Source organism: Drosophila subobscura, chromosome J, assembly GCF_008121235.1.
Source record: "Drosophila subobscura isolate 14011-0131.10 chromosome J, UCBerk_Dsub_1.0, whole genome shotgun sequence".
Classification (NCBI taxonomy): domain Eukaryota; kingdom Metazoa; phylum Arthropoda; class Insecta; order Diptera; family Drosophilidae; genus Drosophila; species Drosophila subobscura.
Genome location: NC_048532.1, coordinates 18301305 through 18323422, shown reverse-complemented (window position 1 = coordinate 18323422; position 22118 = coordinate 18301305). Strand labels below are relative to the sequence as shown.

At 43.6% G+C, this 22118-nt stretch overlaps 1 protein-coding gene across 12 annotated transcripts in view; it reads left to right on the top strand.

Moving 5' to 3' along the window:
• LOC117895585 (supervillin) overlaps positions 1–22118 on the top strand; it is a 125977-nt gene that overhangs the window by 52863 nt on the left and 50996 nt on the right. For 10 of the 12 annotated variants that reach the window (XM_034803320.1, XM_034803323.1, XM_034803321.1 and 7 more), the window contains 2 exons: positions 13228–14908; positions 18538–19058. In XM_034803320.1, the coding sequence (XP_034659211.1) occupies positions 13228–14908; positions 18538–19058 (2202 nt within the window). Of the gene's footprint in view, positions 1–7100; positions 7331–13227; positions 14909–18537; positions 19059–22118 lie in introns of those variants that run through there. The other 2 variants (XM_034803327.1, XM_034803334.1) reach the window with 2 other exon arrangements.

Genomic DNA, 22118 nt, shown 5'->3' with positions numbered 1-22118 from the left:
AGAGGAAGAGCCATTCAATCCCTGCAAGTGTCATTAGCTTTAAGTTTCACTTGAAATTGGCAACAGATTTTGTGTGCTGTTTGTTTCAGCAGTTAATTCCCTTCGCTCATGCCACCCTCTTGGGTCCCTAATGAATCCTCCCATGGCTCACAATGTCGAGTCATCATTAAGTGCCACCCCGCCGCACTGCCCGAATCTTTCTCAAGGGCTTCCCGCCACGTAATTTGTGCAACGTGCATTGACGCCTGAAATTTCAATTGAAAAGCAGCAACAAAGCGCCAGAAAAGCAGAAAAATAGGAAAGAAAAAATCACAAATAAATGTCAAAGTATTGGCATATAGTATATAATCGTGAAATACATACATATATAGCAATGTGTGAAGGTAAACTTGACCCTAATACTTACGTTGCAAAAAAAAAAAAGCAGGGGGAACAAAATACGAAAGGGAACAAAAGAAAAGTGAGGCAACAAAACAGCACTTGAAAAGCCTTCGTTAGATAAGCACTTGAAGTGTTTTTCCACCTGACGGCAATTTCTTGGATAAATAAAGGCACCTCTTGAGCCCGAAACCCCGAACCCGATTGGAAAAGTGACATCATTATTTATTTAGGCCGAAATTCTTTTCTGACATGGTTATCAGGGAACTTGGCGGGGAATTCTTTTAGTAGAGAATGTCCAGAGCAGAATATAAACTTTTAATTCAACCTTCAACCCCTCTTTGCATTATGGTTCTCCTTGCCATCATAAAATAAAGATATTTCAATCTATAATTTGATACTTTTAAATCTGCTGCCTCTTTTGGTCATCTGTTTGTTTTCATCAGCAAATACTACTCGTATTGCCCTGATCATTTCCTATAAGATACGTGTATGCGAATGATTAATTGCTTATTCCACACTTTGTGGCTTATGCAAAATACGCAACAAAATACATTTACCAACGCCTACAAAATGCCTTAATCCCTCAACTGGGTGCAAAAGCAAAAATTAAATGATGGCAAAAATCCGACCATTGATTTCCGGCGGCGCCCACCACACAAATTACACAGAAAATGTATAAATTGTTTATTCGATTTAAAATCGTTCACTGAAAAAACGTTCGAACTTTATTCATATTCTTCATTTTTGCTTCTGCTTTGTGTTTATTTTTTACGGTTAAATGTCAGGCAGTAGGCAGCAGCGAACGGCCGGTGCTAGCGTCAAGCGTTCGCCTCATCAACGTCACCCACAGAACAGCATCCGCATCATCAGCATCACATCGCATCTCATCAGTGGAGCAATGGGGCAGTGGACGGGCGACAATGAAGTTATCAGTAAAAGTGATTTCATTCCTTATCTGTGAAACAATTCCGAGTACGAGTACAGTGGAGACTTTCGAGGAAAGGAAATCAATTGCCATGGGAATAAATTGTGAAGCTTGGGAAATTTAAATTTCACAACAAGAATAATACGATTATTGTAGCTATTAGTTTGTGAATGAAATTATTATCAATAGAAAATTTCTTGATAATTCTCTAAGAGAATTTATGATTCGAAATTCATGTTGAATTAGCAGTCAAAAGTTGTACTACAGTTTTAACTTTATTTCGTAGTCGGAAAATTACATTTACCCAAATGTTTCACGTAATTAAAACAGTGTAAAACTTTAGACTGATTAGAAATTCCACTCCAGTTGCAGTTGCTGCAATTATTATACCAAATTCTTGTTGCTGAGTTCTCCCCTCGATATCCTGTTGCGTTAGAAAATTTGCTCTTACACTTCGCTCTCTGCGTGTTTCTCTCTCTGTCCGTTTCCTCCTGTGCGCCATGCGCCACAAATTAAATATAATTTAATTGTGATTAAATGGCGCTCTCTGGGCAATTATGCTTTAACATTATTGTTGATCAAGTTATTTCTTTGCTCAAGTGGCAGCTCGCCTCTGTGGGCTGCTCCGACACTGACTGCTTCAGTGAGTTCTCTAGTGGTTTCTCTGCCTGTGTCTCGAATGACTTCCAGTGTCGCTCTTGGTCTCTGTCTCTAATTTACTTTGCCAATTGTCTGTCATTTCATGCATTTGTGTCTGTCGGTGGCTGCTGCTGTCTGCTTTTCATTGCACTTTTTCGCATTTTCTAGTGTTTTCTTGGTGTCTCTTCTCTAGCAAGCATCTCCTTCTCCCCCTCTGGAAAAACTCTTTCCTCTAGAATCGTTCGTTCCTCGTTCCTCTTTCCGTAATCTCTTCGCATTTCTTTCTTCTAATCCCACTGCTCATTTAATTTCTTGGTAGAAATGTCAACACGCTAAGTGCAACGATGGCAAAGTGCGAACAATGCATAGACTGACATGCCATCCATCCAATGAGCGATGGAATAATTCCCCAACAACTGCCGTCATTTGATGGATGACAACCATGGCCAAGTGTTGCCTCTGGTCATCTCTCTATGGCTGCAGCTGCTGCTGCTGTTGCAACCCCCAGGCAGTGCCACCGCGACCTTGGTGCTTGCTACATCTACTTTTCCGACTACCACTTTCTCCTCCTACTCGCAAAATTGCCGAGTTTTGGTGGCATCTTAAGAGTCTCTTGCTGTTGAATCTGCCATTGCCACTGCTGTATCCTGTATCCCTCTCGTTTGTGGCTTCCTCTTGGCTCGTGGCTCTTTTTGTAAACTGGTTAAAATGGGGCGTAACTAATAGATTGACATGGTTATACTACAGGTTCTTCTAGCTCTTTTGCTGCCTGCCTCTCTTTTATCGCTTTTCGTTGGTGCCACCCGCCTGCCTGGCCGCCTCCCTCTTCTATTTGTGGCTGGTTCTGGTGGTAAAAGTAGGTTGCATTTAATCCACTTTCATTGCTAAATAATGCGTGGTTTGGTGTGCCACCACCCATTCTCGAACCTCCTCCATCCTCCACCATTTCCTCCTTCTCCTTGTCTGAGTGTCAAACTTTTGAGTGTTGTGGCATGGCTTTTGGCGCTTTTTGCAAGACGAAGCCGTGGCACGATGGATGGAGGAAAAGGCAAACACTTTTATGGTTTATTTTGGCTGTGGATTTACTGGATGAAGAAAGGCAGAACTGAGAACTGAGGGATAGACAGAGAGAACCCCGAAATCTGACTTGATTTTGATATTCAAATGAAAGAAGGAACTTCCTTTATTTTCTGTCTCGGGTCTGGCCATAACTGAATAATAGAGCAGAGATGTATGCATTATTCAATGGCCTTCCACCCCAGCAAAAAGGTTTCACATGGACATCAATCATACGCCACGTATGGCACGTATCCTGAATATTAATAAACACAATTATTGGCATTAAATCAGGCAGCAATAAAACATCAGCTGTCGCATCGCATCACAAGAGAATGACAGATGCCTGGGGGGAGAAAAACAGAAGAGGAAGCTCCACACAGTGGAAATAATCTGTGGAATTATTAATTAATTAATTAACTGGCGAATGCTGGACAATGGCTAGCATTTAAATAACAAGCTTTTCCATGTAAAATATTCCACATTTCATGCTCCATAGGGAAGCGGGGGGTATGTTGAGGTATTTGAATATTTTATCCATATATTTATTCACCAAAAATCATCGGTTGATAGAGAAGAAAATAATCAAAAAATAAGTAAATATTTCTTGATAAAATCCCCATGAATGGGTAACTCTTAGTCGTAATTCTCCTACCTTAACCACTTGGCTTCCTCCTTCTACAACTCTTTCTGCACTCTCCTCTCTCACCCTCTCTTTGTGTGTACATTTTTCTGTTGTTTTTGCATCATAAATGTTCAGCCAACAGCAAGCGACAGATAACGACAGACAACAAAACGAAACAAGTTGCCGCATTTGGCCATGACTCTGCAGCCGTCTCTCTACCCCTAACGCGCCACCTCTCTGTGTGTGGGGGAGTTCAATAAATGTACATTGTGTACGTACGTACGTATACAATTTGTAGCGGGTGTAATAATGGAGCGACAGAGGAGAGCAGTGGCGAGTGCAACACTCATTACGGAAATGAGCGGGCGTCCAAGAACCTGAATCGCAATCAGCGATAGAGAGCAACGAGCTGTGGCTGTTTCTGTTGTTGTTGTTGCTGCTGCTGTGTGTGGCACGAGGCACAAAGTGCGATACAACTGTGATACAAAAAAACATAATAATTTTAGCTAATAAATCAAGATGCAACACAAAGAGAGACAGACGACTAGACGATGTCTACTTGCTGCCAGCTGCTGATGCCTGATTCTGCTTTCAATTTGTCGCCCAGCCCCAGTCGCGCTCAAGTGGCAGGAAGTTTTTGTCTCCCTCTTTCTCTATCTCTCTCTTGGGCGCTTTTGTAGCATGCCGTAGCGGAAGTGTTTTCTTTCCTTCTGAGCTGCTGCAAGAAATGAGAACTCAATTAGATTACAGGATACTTTCGGATGGATGGATGGCTGAAGTATCTGAGAGACTGAAGATTGAATAGAAATTAAGGGAAAAGCAGTAGAGAGAAGCGAAGAGGAGCCGGGGAAAATCAGCTGCCCAAGGGCTGCCACGTGGCTGTTGTATTACAATATTACGCATACGCCTCCAGTTGCAGTGGCCCATCGTCCTCAGTAGTTTTACCCTTGACTTTGCCATCAAAATTGATGGAATAATTGGCGTGGTAAAGCGTCCATGTGAAGCCCTCGCTTATGTACACATCATGCAAATGCCAGTCAAAAGGCAGGTCAAAGTTCATGCCCCCCCACAAGCGCTTGACATTTGACATATGCCACAAAAGCCTCTCGACCCCCACGTGTCAGAATATGTGGCGGGTAGTTTGTGAAATTCGATGCTTTGGTGTTTTTGTGTTTTGTTGCGGACTTTTGGCTGCCAATTTTCTTTTCTGCGGTGGTGACTCTTGGGCAATGTATCTTTGTTTTGATTCCCATTCGATGGCTGGAAACAGGTAACTGCCCCATGCCCCAACCCTCAAGCACATCCTCCCAAACAGCAGACAGCAGTAGCTGCGCCGCCAATTATGGCACGCACTCATTAGTGTGTCTCTCCCCCCTTAGGCCCCACCTGGTGGCATCATTTACCGTTGCCCAACCTCATAAACCAGATAATGCCACTGCTGCCAGCTTTGCTGCAATTTTGTTGCTGTGGCTGTTGCTATTGCTGATTCAGTCTCTGGTTCTGGGGATGTACTTTTGCTTGTACTCTTCTCTCCTGCCTGCCTGCCTGCCTGCCAGCCAGCTTGCCGTTTAATGAGCTTTGTTTCGTGTCGTATCGTAGTTGCTGCCTATTTGTACCCCCAATGAATGTGGAGCATTCGATGATGCCACTGCCTCCTTCTGCTGCATGATCCAATTGGGCTGGTATTCGGATTCAATGGGATTGCTGTTGCGGCTGCTGCTGCCTCTGGCTTGGTGACATGCTCCACCGTCTGCAGGCGTTGTCGTTGCTTCACGCTGCACTGCTGCTGCTGCTGCAAAAGAGTAAACTAGCGTGAACAGTGGAAAATATAGATAGATAGAGTCAGATCTCTTTAAGATTTTTTAGTTGCAGCAGCCGAAATGTATGAGTACTTTTTTTCATTCATTTAACAAAATCCTACCTAAAATCTCCCTTTGCCATCCACAAAACTTTCAGAGAAGTTTCCTTTGACTTCTAACTTTACTTACTGCCCCTCCCCCCCTAAATCGTGCCGCTGTGCCACACACACTCAATATTGTAACTGCATCTGCAACAGACTCTATCCATCGATCTGACTGTGTCGGCTGCGGCTGCTGCTTATTGCTGTCTCTGCTGCCTGCCACTCAACACATGCTTTTGCCACCAACAGCTGAGAGCAAAGTATCTGCCGCTCCAACAACCTCTCTCCCGCTCTCTTCCCTCTTTGTGGAGTCTGCTTGGTTTTTCTTCGTCTTAGTTTTTCACGCCTTGTGGCATGCGGTATACCGTTGCAGCAGAAGCACAGGCAGCAGCACGTTTTCCCGCTTTGTTTTGGCTATTTTGTTTTGGTTTTTAGCTTCTTCTACACATGTGTAGCTACAAAAGCAGAGGCAAGCACACACAGATACGGGCAGAGACTGAGAGAGAGCGTAAAAACACACACAGATACTCGAAGAAACGACAAACGCTAAGGCAGGGTATGTTCAATGGATGGGTAGGGGAGGGAATAGCTCGGGATTCTATGAACTAATGCTAGAAAACACTTATTTGATCATATATACTTACACACTTCGCTTTTTCGAAAACACTCATTTATTCACATTTATTCATACATATTCAATCTTATTCACATGCCATATTTCTCTTAATCGAATCTTTTTATTCATTTTGAAGAAACCACTCATTTATTCACACGTATTTAAACATGTTCGAATGTCATTCTTCCCTCATTCGAATATTTTTAATCGTTTGAAGATATCCACAAAGAGTTTCTTTCCCAAAAGAGAGCTCCAACTTCTCTTCTAACATACCCTGCTCTTTCTTGGTTTTTGTTTTAATTCTTTTGCTTCGCAACCCGCAAGATAAAAGAATGAGTACAATGAGTAGCTGCCGCCGTCACACACACACAGAGATACAGCAACAGCTACAGCTACAGACACACTCGTACTCATAACAGGCAGCAGCAGCAGTCTGCGGCCGCGGGCATGGCCTGAGTTCTAGATACATTTCGTATCTCGTCTAGCGCTTGCCGCTGCCGCTCGCTCGCTCAGTCGCAAAAACGTTTAACGCCGAGACGGAACGACAAAAGCCAACGGCAGGCGAGTGTAGCGACAAAAGCAACCAGAACGACGCAAAAATTACACAAAAAATAAAAGATATTATTATACGCGTACGAGTGACAAAACTGTGGAACAGCAGGAGCAACTGCAACAGCAGCAGCAGCAGACGACACGTCGTCGAGTGGTGTGTGGTGTCTGTGTGTCGCGTGAAAAGCGCTTTTCTATTTCAAGCCTCAAGTGCAGGCCCCCAAGTAGTGACTGACTGCCGCTGCCTGCCTTCTCAGAGGCGTCTTTCTGTGTGTGTTTTTGGTTGCAGCTAAAAATCCTACGACAAGAAAAATAAACACTTGACGCGTGTGTCTGAGAAAATAAGAAAATTTACAAGAAAATACGAAAAACTCGCACTGAAAAAACAAACAGAAAAAAAAACGAACCAAGAAAGAAAATTAAAATATAGTTTAAAGGCTTCCTACTGTTGAGCTACAATTATGCTGGCCATCAAGGAGTGCCTGATACGCGAAGGTGTCTTGAATCTAGATAGCCATAGCCATAGCCCCATCGGTGGGTACCAGCACCAGCGATACCATCAGTCGATGCCGCTGCAGATGCAGTACCAGCTGCATGGCAGCAAAAGCAGCAGCAACATGGATATGCCCCGATATCGCAGTTAGTATTTTGTGTTAAGGCCAACAACACGAGTGTAGGCCGAAAAGATTGTAGGACATGGGGCGAAACATGAGTGCAAGCCGTAGATAACGCCAGGGAATATCTGTAGCTGTGGCTGTGACTCTATCTATATCTTTGTTTTGTGATATCTCTTGTGTTGTGTGCCATGGCGATAGCTATTTTTACAACAAAATAGTAAAACATATTTGATACCCTACATACCACTGATACGTAAGCTCTTGAAGCTACTTTAATCTGCTACTGGACGCTATCTGTAATCGGATTTTGCCCCCGACAAAAAAGATACACTTTCAACACTTTTAAATGGGGAATTATTTTTAGACGGTGGCGTCCCTATCTTTGGTATTTCCCATACAATAAATTTCTTATTTCATGCTTATTCAGGATTTTTGTTTAATAACTTTTGATGAGTGTGTTCTATGGCGCTCTTTTGTTTAAGCAACAAATTTCTGACTTCTTATTGGTATTGTCTTTGGTTTTTGATCGACAAAAAGTTATGTGTAGAGTTCGGGTATCATTCTATAAACTAAAAATAAATAATCGTAGCTCTACGTATCTGTATCTCTGCCTTTTTTGGTTGTTCTATCTCCATCTCTACCTTCTTGGTTGCTGTATCTCTGCCTCTGCCTTTTAGTCGCAGTGGTGGGGCATGCGGCATGCTTTTGTCTTTCTGTTGTAGGTTCTTTTATTTCCATTTGATTGTTTTTAGATACAAGATACAAATGTTTTTCTCTGCGGCCCCAAAAAAGAATCTCTGGCACTGGCACTGGCTCGGGCACTGCCTCTAAGGCTTTTTGATGTATTGTCTCCCCATTTGATTTCCATTGTAAAGGGCTTAAGTGCTAAATAGAGGGACAGACAAATGACCGACGAAACGAATGAACAGCTGGACAACCTGCTTATAAAGTTGTACCCCAAAATCAAAGGTCACATTTGTATGCAAAGCAGTGGGAATCGCGGTGAGGAAGGGGAGGCATGTCAGGGGATTAATGCTGATGACAATCAATAAAAATAATTTACTCTCTTTTTCGGAGGGGAATTAAATTAGGACTTACGACTGATTTGTGCCTTAAATAATTTATGGGCGGATGGACTACTCAATCTAGTTGAGAAATTACTATGAAATTGGACATTAGATGAGAGCTTGGGTGATGGAAAATACCTGTGACAATGGTGGGCTATAGATGTCTATAAGAATCCTTATTTGTTGTAATGGGCCAACGAAAAGAATTGTTGGGACCTCGATTCGTTTGAAATTCCACTTTCAGTTCAATTTTTGTCCTACTAAAACCTCCAAAAAGCATTTAGACATTGAAAATCTCTAAGCTATTAAGAAATTAAAGCCACCAAAAGAGCTGCATAGAGTTTAACCACTCGTAAGATTTTATTGTATGAGAAGAGCGTTTAATATCCTCTTAGTTTATTATCCTGCTTTTTGAGTTTCAAGCACATTTCCCGCATTTCCTACAAAGCCCCCACACACACAACGAAGAAGAGAACGAACCGGTGGCGGTATCAGGCATCGGATGAACTCCACTTGACCCAATTTCCTTTCTCTGCTGCAGCAATAACACCCACAGATGGCTACTCCCACACAACACACACATCCCCCACACATCCATCAACCATCATCAGCCATCAAGCATCATCAACAGCTTCCCAGGTTTCATTTGCCGAAGAAATTACACAATTTTTTGATGCTTCTGTTGTGGAAATTGCACAAGAATTTCACTCTGTTTCTCTCCATCTGTCTCTCTCTTGCTCGCTTCGGAAAAACCCATTCAAAAGTTTGCCATTTTATGGAGGAATGGCGTCGATAAGAGCTGCTCTTCTGCTGCCAAATGATAATTAAATGCGTGTTTATTACATGTGAAGTAAATGTTGTTCCCAGACCAAAGAAACAAATAAAGTAAAGTAAAGATTTTCACCCAAAAAAAAGAAAAAAATGATAAGTCTGTGTGCCACAGTTGCGTCTCGCGTTGAGGCGTGGCGTGGGCAGCGTGCCCTTGCATTTAAAAATAATACTTACAGAACAACGTTGCAACATTGCTGCCTGCCTGCCGCACAATCAGCTACCTCTTCCATCTTCTCCGCCACTGCTGCTGGCCGGCTCTCTCCCTGCCACTTCTGCTGCTGCTGCTGCTTGCGCTCTCCCTGCCACTTTTGTGGCTGTTGCAAGCTGTAAACAACGAAACGGCAGGCACTTTTGTAAAATGCAGTTTGTTTTTTCCTTCAATATTGATTCAAACTTTTGCCAGTTTTTTATGCGGGAAAGTGTGTACCCTTGAAGAGGGATTGACAGACGAATATTCTTCTATAAAAAGCAGCCAAAATGTACTGAAATTGTATGTGTTAAATAGACAAATATCTATGGAAGAGAATGGTTTGTAATATAAGTCTATCTCTCTACAAAAATCCATGGATAGTGGCACCAAAAAGATCTAACAAATCTGAACAAATTTTGCCCAATTGTATTTCCATTTGTTTTTCCACAATCCTCTCAAAAGCATCTAAAATCGAAGAAGATATATGATATCGCAGAATAAAAGGGTAACCTTAAAGCTTAAGCGTAAAAGAAAAAGCCATCTTTAGTGGCCTTCCTTGTTTTGCTGTTGTACGAGCTGCAGCTCATTGGCTTTTCCTCCACTCGTGTCGTGTTTTTGCCTTAACAATATGATATTTCAGGCAGCAAGTATAAGCCTTACCCCGTCTCTCCCTCTCTCTCTCTCTCTCTCTGTCTTGTTTGTCTTATTAATTATGCAACCTGTGGGGACTACGGCAACTACGGCACACAAGACGAAGCCACAGCCGGAGACCAAGAGACCAATCGATCAATCAGCCGCCTCTGGTTGTGCCACAGAGAAACAGAAGCGGGCTTCAGCGGCAGCGGCAAATGAAGCCGCAAAAATGCTGTAGTTTCTGTGTGTGTTGCAGTTGCAATTGTTATTGCACTTTAGTTTACAACTCCTGCCGCCTGCCGCCTGCACCCCCTGGTGCCCCACAGCACACCCCATAATTATGTAGTTAGAGCCCGCTCACCCCCCGCTGCAAAGGAAAGGAAATCGTTTGGCAAAGATCTTTTTACAAATCGTTTTTTGGTTTTTCTCTTAAGGCAAATTGCCAAGCAGTCGGCCGGCGGTTTATTTAGTTTGGATTTGTGCCATCTAATGCAGATACGTAGATACACAGATAATATATGCACAGATGCAGATACAGATCCCACGCTGCTGCCCGGCAGAGATTTTTCATTACATTTTATGACCAAAATATAGCCATTCAAAAATATTACACAAAATGCATTTTGTCCGCAGCCAAATATTCGCATTTTTTTGGGAACATTTTCACATTTTATTGTAAATGAAAAATCCATCGAAAGAAAGCAATTTTCATCATGAAATTCAGCTTCGATTTTTCAGCCCAAAAAGCAAAACAAAACTTTATTTGTTTTCAATTATTTTCACGTGTGTTTTTTCCGGCAGATGAGTTTATGTTTCGAGTTCAATATTTCTTTATCGAAACAGGAAATATTTCCCACAATTTATGCCATTTTGGTGTAATCAATTTACTTACTATTTCATCTAGAAACTACTTGGAATGTATTTGCATCTTTGTGAGACATTTTTGCTTTATGATTGAATAAATTATTTATACAATTTATGCCTCATGGCACAAAAGCACGTGCCTCGTGCCGCCCTCGCCTTCCACAGTTGATTTTGTTTTTGGCAAATTTTCTATTGAATTCTGGCCAATTATTTCTCGTATCTTCGATTCTCGCACTGATGGACACTTTCTGTGAAATGTTAACAAAATAAAATCTCATGCAATTTCGTTGAGCAACAATTTACTATTCGAATCATTAGAGAACCATTAGGGAACCAAGACAACAACCCATTGAATCAATTAAGAGAACCCCAAAAAAAAGCAGACAGAAAAAATAAAAAAGAACCCCCAAAAGAACAAATATGTTAAGGGGTCTCCTCTGGCGCTTTGCTCTTCTTAATTTTAATTGCTTCAAAGTCTGTCTGTCTGTTCTTTCGAGAGCGCGTGGGTTGATGATGGTATATGACCCCGAAGGCAGACGCAGAGACAGAGACAAGCCCTTTAACTGATGATTGGAATTAGTGGGAGAAATATATATCGTATATTCTATATACAGATGAGTTGAGGGAGAGGCAGTGTGTACCGTGTGCGTGTTGGCTGTTTATACAATTAAAACAATGACAAATGCTCGCTCGCCCCCACAGATCCCCCACCAGACTGTGGTTTCAGTACGCGCTTACTCCACGCCAAAGCGTGGTTTATTCTCTAATTGAATAAAACATGCTGCTGCCTGCAGTTTTTTTTTAACATGTTGCAAGGTTTTTTTTGCTGTTAGGTGTAGCCAAAAACTCTCTTGAAATTACATTTCGCTTAAGCTTTAAACTCCCCCAGTTGCTCCCATTGCTCTAACTTTTTGTTGATCTACAAATTGACTTTTGCTTTATTTGTGTTTGCTCTACAATCCATAAGATGCATAATATATATTAGACATACGATAAGATATGGAATTATACTTGGAAACTGGCACTTTTATTTGCCGTTCTCGATGATGTGCTAACTGTCTAAATATTTGATATTTCACTGGTCATTCGTAATTGCTGGACAAATATTGAATGTGTATGCCAGAGACAGAGAGCCCAGACCTAAAGATCTTGTGCTCTCTTCTCTTATTTATCTGTTAATTGCATTTACAGATTTATTTTTTCTTACCACCTCCGCGGCCGTCCGTCATCACAAAATTAGATACAATAAATTCATTGAGATTTTGCACATTTGTTTAACAATTTGGGCAACAACAAAAAAGAGCAAATATAGTATATAGGAATTTCATGTATAAAATTCCATTTCGTCTTTTGGCATATGAAATTTCTGCGCATTAGCCTGTCGAAAATAAAAATTGTTTATGATTATATTTCGAAATTACTTTGTGAAATTTTGTAACCAAAACAAGAAAATGAAACAAAGAAACGGGTAGAGATTTTGGCATGGGAATTATCTATAACAGATCTATGGGTGAATTGTCAGTTGGGATCATTAAAATATGTACTTTATGATAAGTACTTAATTGAAACCAATTTCAGAGTAGCAGGAGCAGATTTTGGATCAAGAAAATATCACAAATTATGCGAGATTTTGCTGTCAAAATTCTTCTCTAAGTATCTCTCAGATTTTAATGAAACCTATAAGGAAAATGCAGTGTGAAATGCTATGAAAATCAGCTTTTTGTGACTCGTTCTCGTATGATTAATTGGGTTCCTGCGCGCTCTCTCTCTCTCTCTAGAGAGCATAACTAATCGCTGCGCTGCGCTGGTGGCCTCTGTCAAATGAGATTTGCATTTACATTACAGTCAGCGCCAAAAATGTTTGGCCACCACCCCCCAAAAAAAAGATGCATTTGCAAAAAAGAAGAGTAAAAGTCAAGCACTCATTGCCAGAGCAGATGCTTCGCTTCGCTTCGCAGTCGCTGGTGTACTACGAGTACTCGTAGGATGCTATAAAAAGCGGGCAACCCTCACCTCACCTTGACATCATTGTGGGTGGAATGTTGTGGGCTGTGTGGAGGCAGGTACTGTAGCTGGGTGGGTGGGTTAAATGTAGTTGCATGCTACAGAGACGGGTGCACAGGTGCAAGATTTAATTGCTGCCAAGATTTTTCCTTCTCCCTCTCGCTTTTATTTTTTCCATTTTCATGCAGCAGAAAAAGTGAATTAGAAAAGCAAAGAAAAATGCTCTCATGTGGATGTGTGTGTGCGCCACTAAGGGATGGCAAAGGGCAGGGAATATTTCGCATTAATTTTCATTTACTTACAGTTTTTCCTACGTTTTCTCCTTTGCAGAAACCATTGCGGCCTCAAGTGACTTATCCACAGCCTCAGCCACTGCCAAATCTAGCTGCCACAAGCCACAGGAAAATTCGCAGACTTCGCCTTCTACTTCAGCGACCAAAGCCAGAGCCTCTGAGGACTCCAGTGGCGCCTCGAAATCCAGTGGATATCGGGGACAGCATCCGCACTTTTACCATCATACAACGCCCGCGTACTATACGGATCTGCAGTTGAAGATTCACACGCCACAGGCCACGGATGTGGGTGCGTTGAACGAGAATTATCAGAGTGTTTATGCAACGCCCAGCTGCAACACTCAGCTGGTGGAGCAGCGTAGATCGTTTCCCAAGAGTGCAACACGTGCCACGTTTTTTCGTGGCGACGCTGCATCGACACAAGACGCCACAAGAAGGCGTCAGCGGCCGGGCAGCGAGGGCAATCGTTACTTCAAATACTCACCGGGATCTGTGAGCCCTACAAAAGGTGAAGAAACGAGCAGCCACAGCAACCATCCCTTGAGTCAGTCCCCCACAATCATCAGAACACCCAGCCACAGCCACAGCCACAGCCCCAGCATCACACGCACACGCACCACCAATAGAGATAGTTGTAGCAATCCACCCGTAGAGACAGCTAGTCCTGTTCCAGCTCCAGCTCCAGCTCCTGCTCCAGGCCGCAACAGTCGCCATAAGCAGCGGTTCCATCAGCGTTCGAAGCGGGCGGTGCGCGTGCGCAGCGAGTCCCGTCCCATTAGCGCTCTCTACGATATAATATGCAAGGAGAAGAATCAGGACGAAGGCGACAGCACCACCAGCAGCAGCAGCAGCAGCACAAGCAGCGGCAACAGCAGCAGCAACGAGAAGGAACCGAAGGAGCAGCAGCAACTGAAGGACACGGTACCAATAACCGACAAGCTGGCGACCTTTTGGCCTTTGCATCATCGCTTCCACACTCCCCCACCATCAATGCAGAAGGAGCCGCCCCCGGGTGGCGCCACCACTGCCACTGCCACTAGTCTCATGCCAAGGCGTGGCGTTGTCGTGCAGCCGGAGAACAGCAGCAGCGCAGACTCGTTGCATGCCCTGCACTCTAGTCACAATTGCACGAATCTGGTGGCTGCCACAGCCAATGCCAAGGCCGCATCGCTGCCACCACAGCCCGCACGTCGCGTGGCACCACCAGCTGTGCCAGTGCCAGTGTCGCATCATCAGCGCTTGGCCAAGAGCCTGGAGCCCTCGGCCAAGACGACAGCACCACCAGCGTCGGCGGATGTACGGAACTATGATGCGGGCAGACCCGTCAACACCGAACGGCTGTTTGTGGAGCCACCAAAAGTCTCGGGACTGGCAGTGCAGGATTTCAAGCGTCGCCTGATCAATCAGGGGGATGGACACGAGGATGCCGCCACTGCAGAGGAGCAGCAATTCGATCAGGGTGAGGTCTTTGATACCCTCGCACGCTGGCAGAAGGAACTGACGTCTGCAAGTGACAAGATTCAGCTGGTGAATGGTGCGGCAGCCACAGCCAATGGCCATCATGATCATTACGAGCATCACCATCATCATTCACCTCATCTAGAACACGATCATCATCAAGAATCATCATTGCCATCAGTAGAATCGCCAGTGAGCATATCCAAGCATCAGCATCAGTTGTCTCCTCAACATCAGCACCAGGCCACCAATGCACGAAGGTAAGCAGCCAGCCCACAGCCTCCCATCCCACTCTCCCAACACCCAGCAACCCTTTTCTAACTTTCTACCATAGACTAACCATATTTATGCCTAAATGAATTAGTTTTTGTAAGCGGCACTCATAGATTACGCAGAATCAGAGGGATTCTGCTCGTAGCCTCTCTCTTACAGAGCGTCTTAGCAGCTGGGATTGAGCCCTTTGCTAATTGGAGTGCTTTTTGGCATCTCTAATTGGACTTAAATTGGATGTTCATTCAGGAACTTTTTCTTTTTCTCTTTGCCAGTGAAAGACTCTTGTAATCAGTTTAATAATCTCTCTCTTGAAGCTGTTCCGAGCCAACATAATCCTTGGCTTACAATCAAAAACAAATTGCATTCATTTGTTGGCCACCTTTTTCGTGTAAGAGGAGTTTGAGTTCATATGATATCTTCAGTGGCTTCAGGGGGGTTATACAATCGACAGCAGCGAATCGCTTCTTTGACTCTGCGGCGCGGCGTCTCTCACTTTAAGCCGGGCCCCTAAACAAATCGAAGCCGGGGAATGATACGAATGGGTCGTATGGGGTTGAATGGGGAGAGCTTGTTAACAAACAAAATCCATGTATTGTTTCCACCTTTTTTTTTAACTCTTTGGTATTGGCTTTTGGCTTTGGGCTTTGGTCTTTAATGCTTGTGTGTTACGTCGTCGTTGGGTCCATTGTTTTCGGGTTATTGCTGGATGGATCGTATCGGACAGTCGCGACCCCGGGGTTGACATCTTCTCTTCCCTCTCTCTGCGACAAAACAATCGCATCAATGCGTGGAGGTGCAATTCGCAGCGGCAGGCAGTAGGTTCGGGCTGTGTTCCATCAATTATAATGTGATATATCAAAAGTTGTCTCTGCTGTGACCCCCAGACCCCGAAAGACGAACCCAAGCGACCCCCCAACTCCGAATGCAGCTCCAACTCTAGCTGCAAGTCGTAGAAAGCACCTGTTTAACAGCCGAAAAATGAAAACTGAAAAACGAAAACCGAAACGCGAGACCATCGATCCACACAGACCAGACACGGCCAAGCGACAAGTTTTTCCCCCCCGCCCCAACTTTCAGGCTTTCGCTACAAAAATGCTTCATAAAAGCGACAAAAATACATAAAAGAAATGAAAAGTAGAAGAAACGGTGGAGGCCTAAAAGCCACAGCAGCAGCAGCAGCAGTAAAAAGAAAACTGCATTCAATGTAGAATTTTGTTCAACGAGGAAAGAAGACAAATTTGAATATGCCACAAATTAAGTCTTGGAATTTATCGAACGATACGCGATACCCCAATGGCTCGACGTCAACACCGTCATCCGATGATCACCTGCTGTGCAGCGTGCTGCCTGCCTGCCTCCTTCGGCTCGATGGACATTTATTTTACGAGGTGGCAGCCAGCTAGTCGGTGGGTCTGTCTGTGCCTCCTGGCCCAGATTGTCTGCCTCTCGCTCTCTAGTTTCTAGTCCTGATTTCGCTTTCTTTCAGCAGCAGCAGCAGCAGCTGTGTGTCGCAGACTCCCAAAAAAAACAACAGAAAAAGCATAAAAAAAGTATCTACAAAACTGGTTACACAGCGGCGACTCTCATCGCATCGTCACTTTTCCTTTTTGGCGGTGTGCAAGTTTTTCCTTAACGACAACGGGTTGGAAAGTTCTCGGTGATCAGCGTTCAGCAAGCCAGCGGCCTGCAGCGTACTTCCTCTCAATTTATATAAATTTATGGAAATTTCCATGGGCAGCACACAAAAGAGAATCTCAAGCCGGAGAAGCTCAGGCAAAATGATTAACAAAACAAGAACTAAAGACGAGAGGCATACCCTGCTGAGTTATTGCTCTATCCTCAAAGTTAATTGAAAGATCTCTGGCTCTGGTAATTATTTCCATTATCTTAACAACTACCAGACAGACGGCTACAACTTTAATTGGCCAAGACTTTTGTTGGCCCTAGAAATGATGCCAACAATTCCAGACAGCTAACAGTTTTATGTTGCTTTTTTGGGTTAATCCCTTGACCCACTTCCGACGGGATCTGTCACTCCTTCGGGAGGCATTTCCACCACATAACCATGTCCTACCCCTACAAGGGCATATGCATGCCAAAAAGATGCTGTATCTTTGTGTCTGTCGCGATGTGGCTGTCGCTGTGTCTACGTCTCGTGCCATCATAAAGTACACAAAGCAAAAAGTGACATTGATGCGTCGCGACATTTAAATGCTGCTGCTGCTGCTGCTGCAGCCAGCGCCTGCTGTCTACCTGACAAACGGACAGCAGAACGAATGGACAGATGAATGCACGGACAGTTGGACGCTGCTGACAGACAGTTAAACGTACGGAAATATGGTTGGACAAGACGTAGAGCAGAGCAGAGGAGAGCGAGTCGTGTATTGCGCTTGATTGAATGTCGCCGCGCCACCGGACAAGCAGCAAAATATTTTTCACTCTCTCGCTAAACAAAATGCAATGTCAGATGCCCAGATTCCAGTTGAGGAAGCGGACAGAGAGCGGCGGCCCAGAGTCTGCGTTTGAGTCTGCTCTGCTCAATGGATATCTTTTACACGGCAAATGTGCATATCTTTGAGATACATTTGGTCTACACTGGGAGAACTAGTAGAAGACCCAGCAGAACCAAAAATATCTGAATACTGGGAGTTATCATTAGTAGGTGAAGAAAAAAGTTCTGAATAGTTTAGGCCTCAAATTCATTTGGATAACCAGAAAAAAGACAACCAGGGCAAAGAAAAGCGAACCAAAAAAATATATTAAAAAGCCTTTTTTAACTGAAAAATCAACCAAAACAAAGACAAACTTTGAAACTATCAAACTGCAACTTTGTATCCAAAAAATCACTGAAGAAAAAATTATTAAAACAATTTTTTCTGCAGTGTAAAACCTCCTGCCGGCCTGCCTGCCTGCCTTTCTGCGCATGCGTGCAATCTATAACAATAAAAAACTTGTTACGCTTTGTTCTGTGAGAAAGATAAAACAAGCAAAGTATCTGTCAGATACAGATACTGCACAAAAACACTCACAGATGCGATGGCTGCGACGGTGACGGCGACGGCGACGGCTACCTGGTGCCGCACCAACAGATGTGCGAATTTCGAGCGATCTCTTTTTGGTTTCGTTTTGTCGGTTTTTTCGGGGTTTGAGTGATTTCTGCTGGCGAGTGACTTTGTTGCTGGAATTTACCTTTAACTTGACGCTTACCTTTCCGCCTGGTCTCTTTCTGTATCTCAAAGATACCCAAAACAAAACAAAACAAAACAACAAAAACAGCGAGCGAAGCTACGCTCAAAGTCGTTTGTATCTCTCTGCCCGTCTGTGTCTGTGTCTGCTGGGTTTCCACTGCGTTTGCCGTAGTGCCCCTCGGCAGTTGTTGAGCGTGTCTGCTGTGTGCCGCATCTAGCGGATCTATCTACTGAAAGTATCTCGCGCGAACGAGCAGAAGATACAGAATTTACCGCCTGCCGCGTGTGTGTGTGCCGCCATGCACCGCCACTCTTTCTTTCCGTGTAACTAATTTTGTTTATGAGCAATCTGAAATGGATACAAACGCTTCTTGAACGTACTAATGTGATTCTCAACCTCCTCGATCTCGTCTCTCCGCCTTCTGCAGATTCATAACGCGCACCACACGCTCCCACAGTCGCCAGGGATCCGCCACTGGTGGCCATCACACATCGCCACCGCCACCGTTGCCGCTGCTATCCTCCGCCTCCGCGGGTGCCATCATCGGATCCAGCACCACAGCCGCTGGCTATCACAGTGACTCCTCCTACAGTTCGCCCTCGCCCACCAGGAGACGGAATAAACCATTAATTGGCACCGTCACCGGCACCGGCACCCTATCCACAGATCCCCAGTCCTCGGCGAATGGAAATAGTTCTGCTTATGAAACGGCAGCCACCACTGTGATGACACACGGACCAGCAGCAAAGGCGCCACTTCCACCTCCTCCACCACCTCAGCAGCAGCATATTCGTGATCAACAGCAGCAGCAGTCGCCGCTTGCCACCGTTGAAGTTCCTAAGGCGGAATTCAAGCCTCAACCTCCAACCTCCGAGACGTCCATCAGCACCGCCGCCTGTCCAGTTGCAGTTGCAGTCTCCGCCGCAGCCACATCTGCCGGTAACTCAGGTGAGTCGACAACTCCTTTAGTGGCATGCAACGACATGTCTCGCTCTCTTTCTCTCTCCCCCCGTCTCCATCTATTTCTTTATCTCTCTGTTTGTGTTGCTTGTGTTTGTCGTGTTGCCTGTTTCACGTTTCAAGTTTCCTTTCTTGTGTGTATTTGTCCTTGATGTCCTTGAGTGTTTGTCCTTGCTGCTTACTGATCTGCGCTTCCTTCGGCGAGGCTGGAGTGATACTCACTCTTGCTTGAGATATTTAAAACACTTTTTGGGCTATAAACTTGCTTCTGCCTAACACTTGAGACTTGAGATAGAAATCTGCTAAGCTATCAGTAAGGTTTGCTTGCCATCTTTCAGCTTCCATTGATTTATTTATGTTTAAGGTTCATTCCATTAGGTTCTCCTGGAAATTCCATTCAACCTTTTATAACTTTGAGAGCTTTGAGTATTACTTGTTGGGCCTTTTTTATGAATAAAGGATCCCCCTTGCGCCCCGCTTTTATTTTGCTTTGTTTGGACCACACTACACTCGAAAGATTCCCCTTTTAATGCTCTTTTAGTGATCTGCTAAGGATCCCCTTTATAATACGCATTCCGAGAGCACTCGAAGGTCCTCCTTCGTCTGATTATAGGAAGATCTCTGCCCTTATTTGGCTCATTTGCAGATACTTATTTTGGGTATTTCTGTTTCAATTGTTATCCCTGCTGCTTTCAGTAGTTCCATCATCAATCAAGGCAACTGCTGAAACCTTTTAGTAGACAATTTAATGATTATTCTCATGGTAGATCACTGATGTCCATTGTATTCATTTCCTTCTGTGCATTAAATATCAGATTCCTAGATTCCTCATGCCTTTTCCCCGTTCAGTAGTCTTCAGTCATTCAATTCCCAAAACTCCTTCTCAAGCAATTACCCCTTTGGCAGATCGTTTATTGCTGCCTTTCTATAGATAATTGAGTGATCCCCCAAACAAGAAAGGATCCACATCCTCTTTGCTATTTCCTTAGAGAGAAAAACCTTTCTCTTACCCTGCTGCTACCCCTGAGATCACGCAGCAAATTACAATATCATTAATGAAATTCTTCTTGTGGCCGCTGAAAACTTTCCCACTAAAATGTGTTTGGTAATTAGTCCGCCCCATGCCCCTTGGCAGTGCAGAGCAGCCCTGAACCGCATTCATTTCTGCACAAACAAATTAGTTAAACGAGAAACCAAAAAACTTCCATCATTCAGACAGAAGAGACCTGAGTGATCCGAGACTTTGTGTCTCGTTTTATTTTACTTTTATTTTTGTTTTTGTTTCTTATTTTGCGCTACACTTAAAAGCAATTTAAACGAAATTAGATTTTTGTCGGCTTGCCAATCAAGCGTCGACTCGAAACGAAAATCGTTTGCTAGACATAAAATGTTAATTTGTTTCTATGTTGTATCTATATCTATCGAATGGGGACCTTCGAACATTTACTAGACTCGTAAATCCAATTGCAATTGAGACTCAAATCAATTTCGGACTCGAAGCAATTTCCAAATCGATTTGGACTGTCAGAAAACTGTCTAAAAACGCCAAACATAAAAATTATATAAAATTTGCACAATTTTTAACGATATTATGACAACGAATTGCTCAACAGATTTTGCTCCTTTTTTCTGTGCGTATAAATGAATAAAATTGTTTGTCATTAAATAAGATTGAGACTTGGTCCCAAACCCCAAAACCCCAGCAGAGACTTCACGCAACTTTTAGGCAAATGAAAGATGCCATAAAATTGCTAATAGATCTACACGAATATCTCCCAAAAAAAAAAAAAAAAGCAAACCTAAAACCCAAACAACGAACCCCAACGGATCCAACCAGCTAGCTGGCTGGCTGTGTGCCCAATTTTTGTTATTTTTTATTGCTTATCAATTCGGGATTTCATTCATTCATCGATTGGAAATCAGGTTTATTATCAAAAACAAAAAAAAAGGTTTTCATAGATATTTTTGACAGACCCCAGAGACATCTCTCTACATCTCCCTCTTTCTGTCGCGTAACGGCTGTTGGGTTTTGGTTGAGAAAGTCTTTCCATTCGAGTAAGAGTTGCGTGTCCAAAGATTGTGGGAAAAGATCTACCAAGAAGCTGTCAAAGATCAGCAGCATAGATTCCATAAACCAAAAGAGCTGCTGAAAGATAGATAGAATCAGTACACCAAAAGCTGCATATAGATTGTTGAAATATGTCTCTAGTAACTATGGATCTGTGGTAATAGATCATAGATATACCCTAAAAGTGAATTCTCCTTAGATCTCAATCGTAACTCTGCTCATTAGCATCTAGCAGCGATGGAACGATGGAGGATCTGCTGTTTGGAGAAGGGTTTAATCGCAATCCAATTCAAAATGCCACACACATGGAACGACACATTTGTTCCATAAATAAACAACTTCTCCGCCGATCGATGATCGATCTCTTGGAGATCTTTCATTTCATTTCCCTGCCAATTGTTATTTTCCAGGCCTTTTGTTATCTTTCCCCTCTTTTGTTTGTGTCTCGGCTTGGCTTGGCGTATTGATTTCAATATTTACCAATTTGGCAATTTTTGTTCATGGAATTAATTTGATTTTTGTTTTTGGTTGAGGGCAGCCCTCCCGGATGGATGATGGTGTCCGTGGCAGCGAAAAGGCGAATGCTCTCGCAGAGTGCCCTGGAAAGTTTAGAGAGCGTTCAGTGATCTTTGACAGGCAGACAGACAGGCAGACAGGCAGGCAGGCAGACGGAATGGATGACAGACAGATGGGACTGGCAGTCAGAAGGCAATGAACGGAGGACGGTGTGATCATCATCATGCTGGCTGGTGAAAGATGATTCGCTGAAATTTCGCAGCGCCCTCTCTCTGCTGTCTTTGGAGATTACGAAATCGTTCGTTGGATTACATAAGCCATAAGACACATAAAAAAAACACAACGAAATAATGGGCAGGGGAGGAGCTCTTCAAATGAGGTTGCTTTCACATGAGCGTTAGATTCTTGGGATTCTTTGTGAGATGTGCGAAATTCCAAAGAAAACAATTCCATTGCCCCTGGAG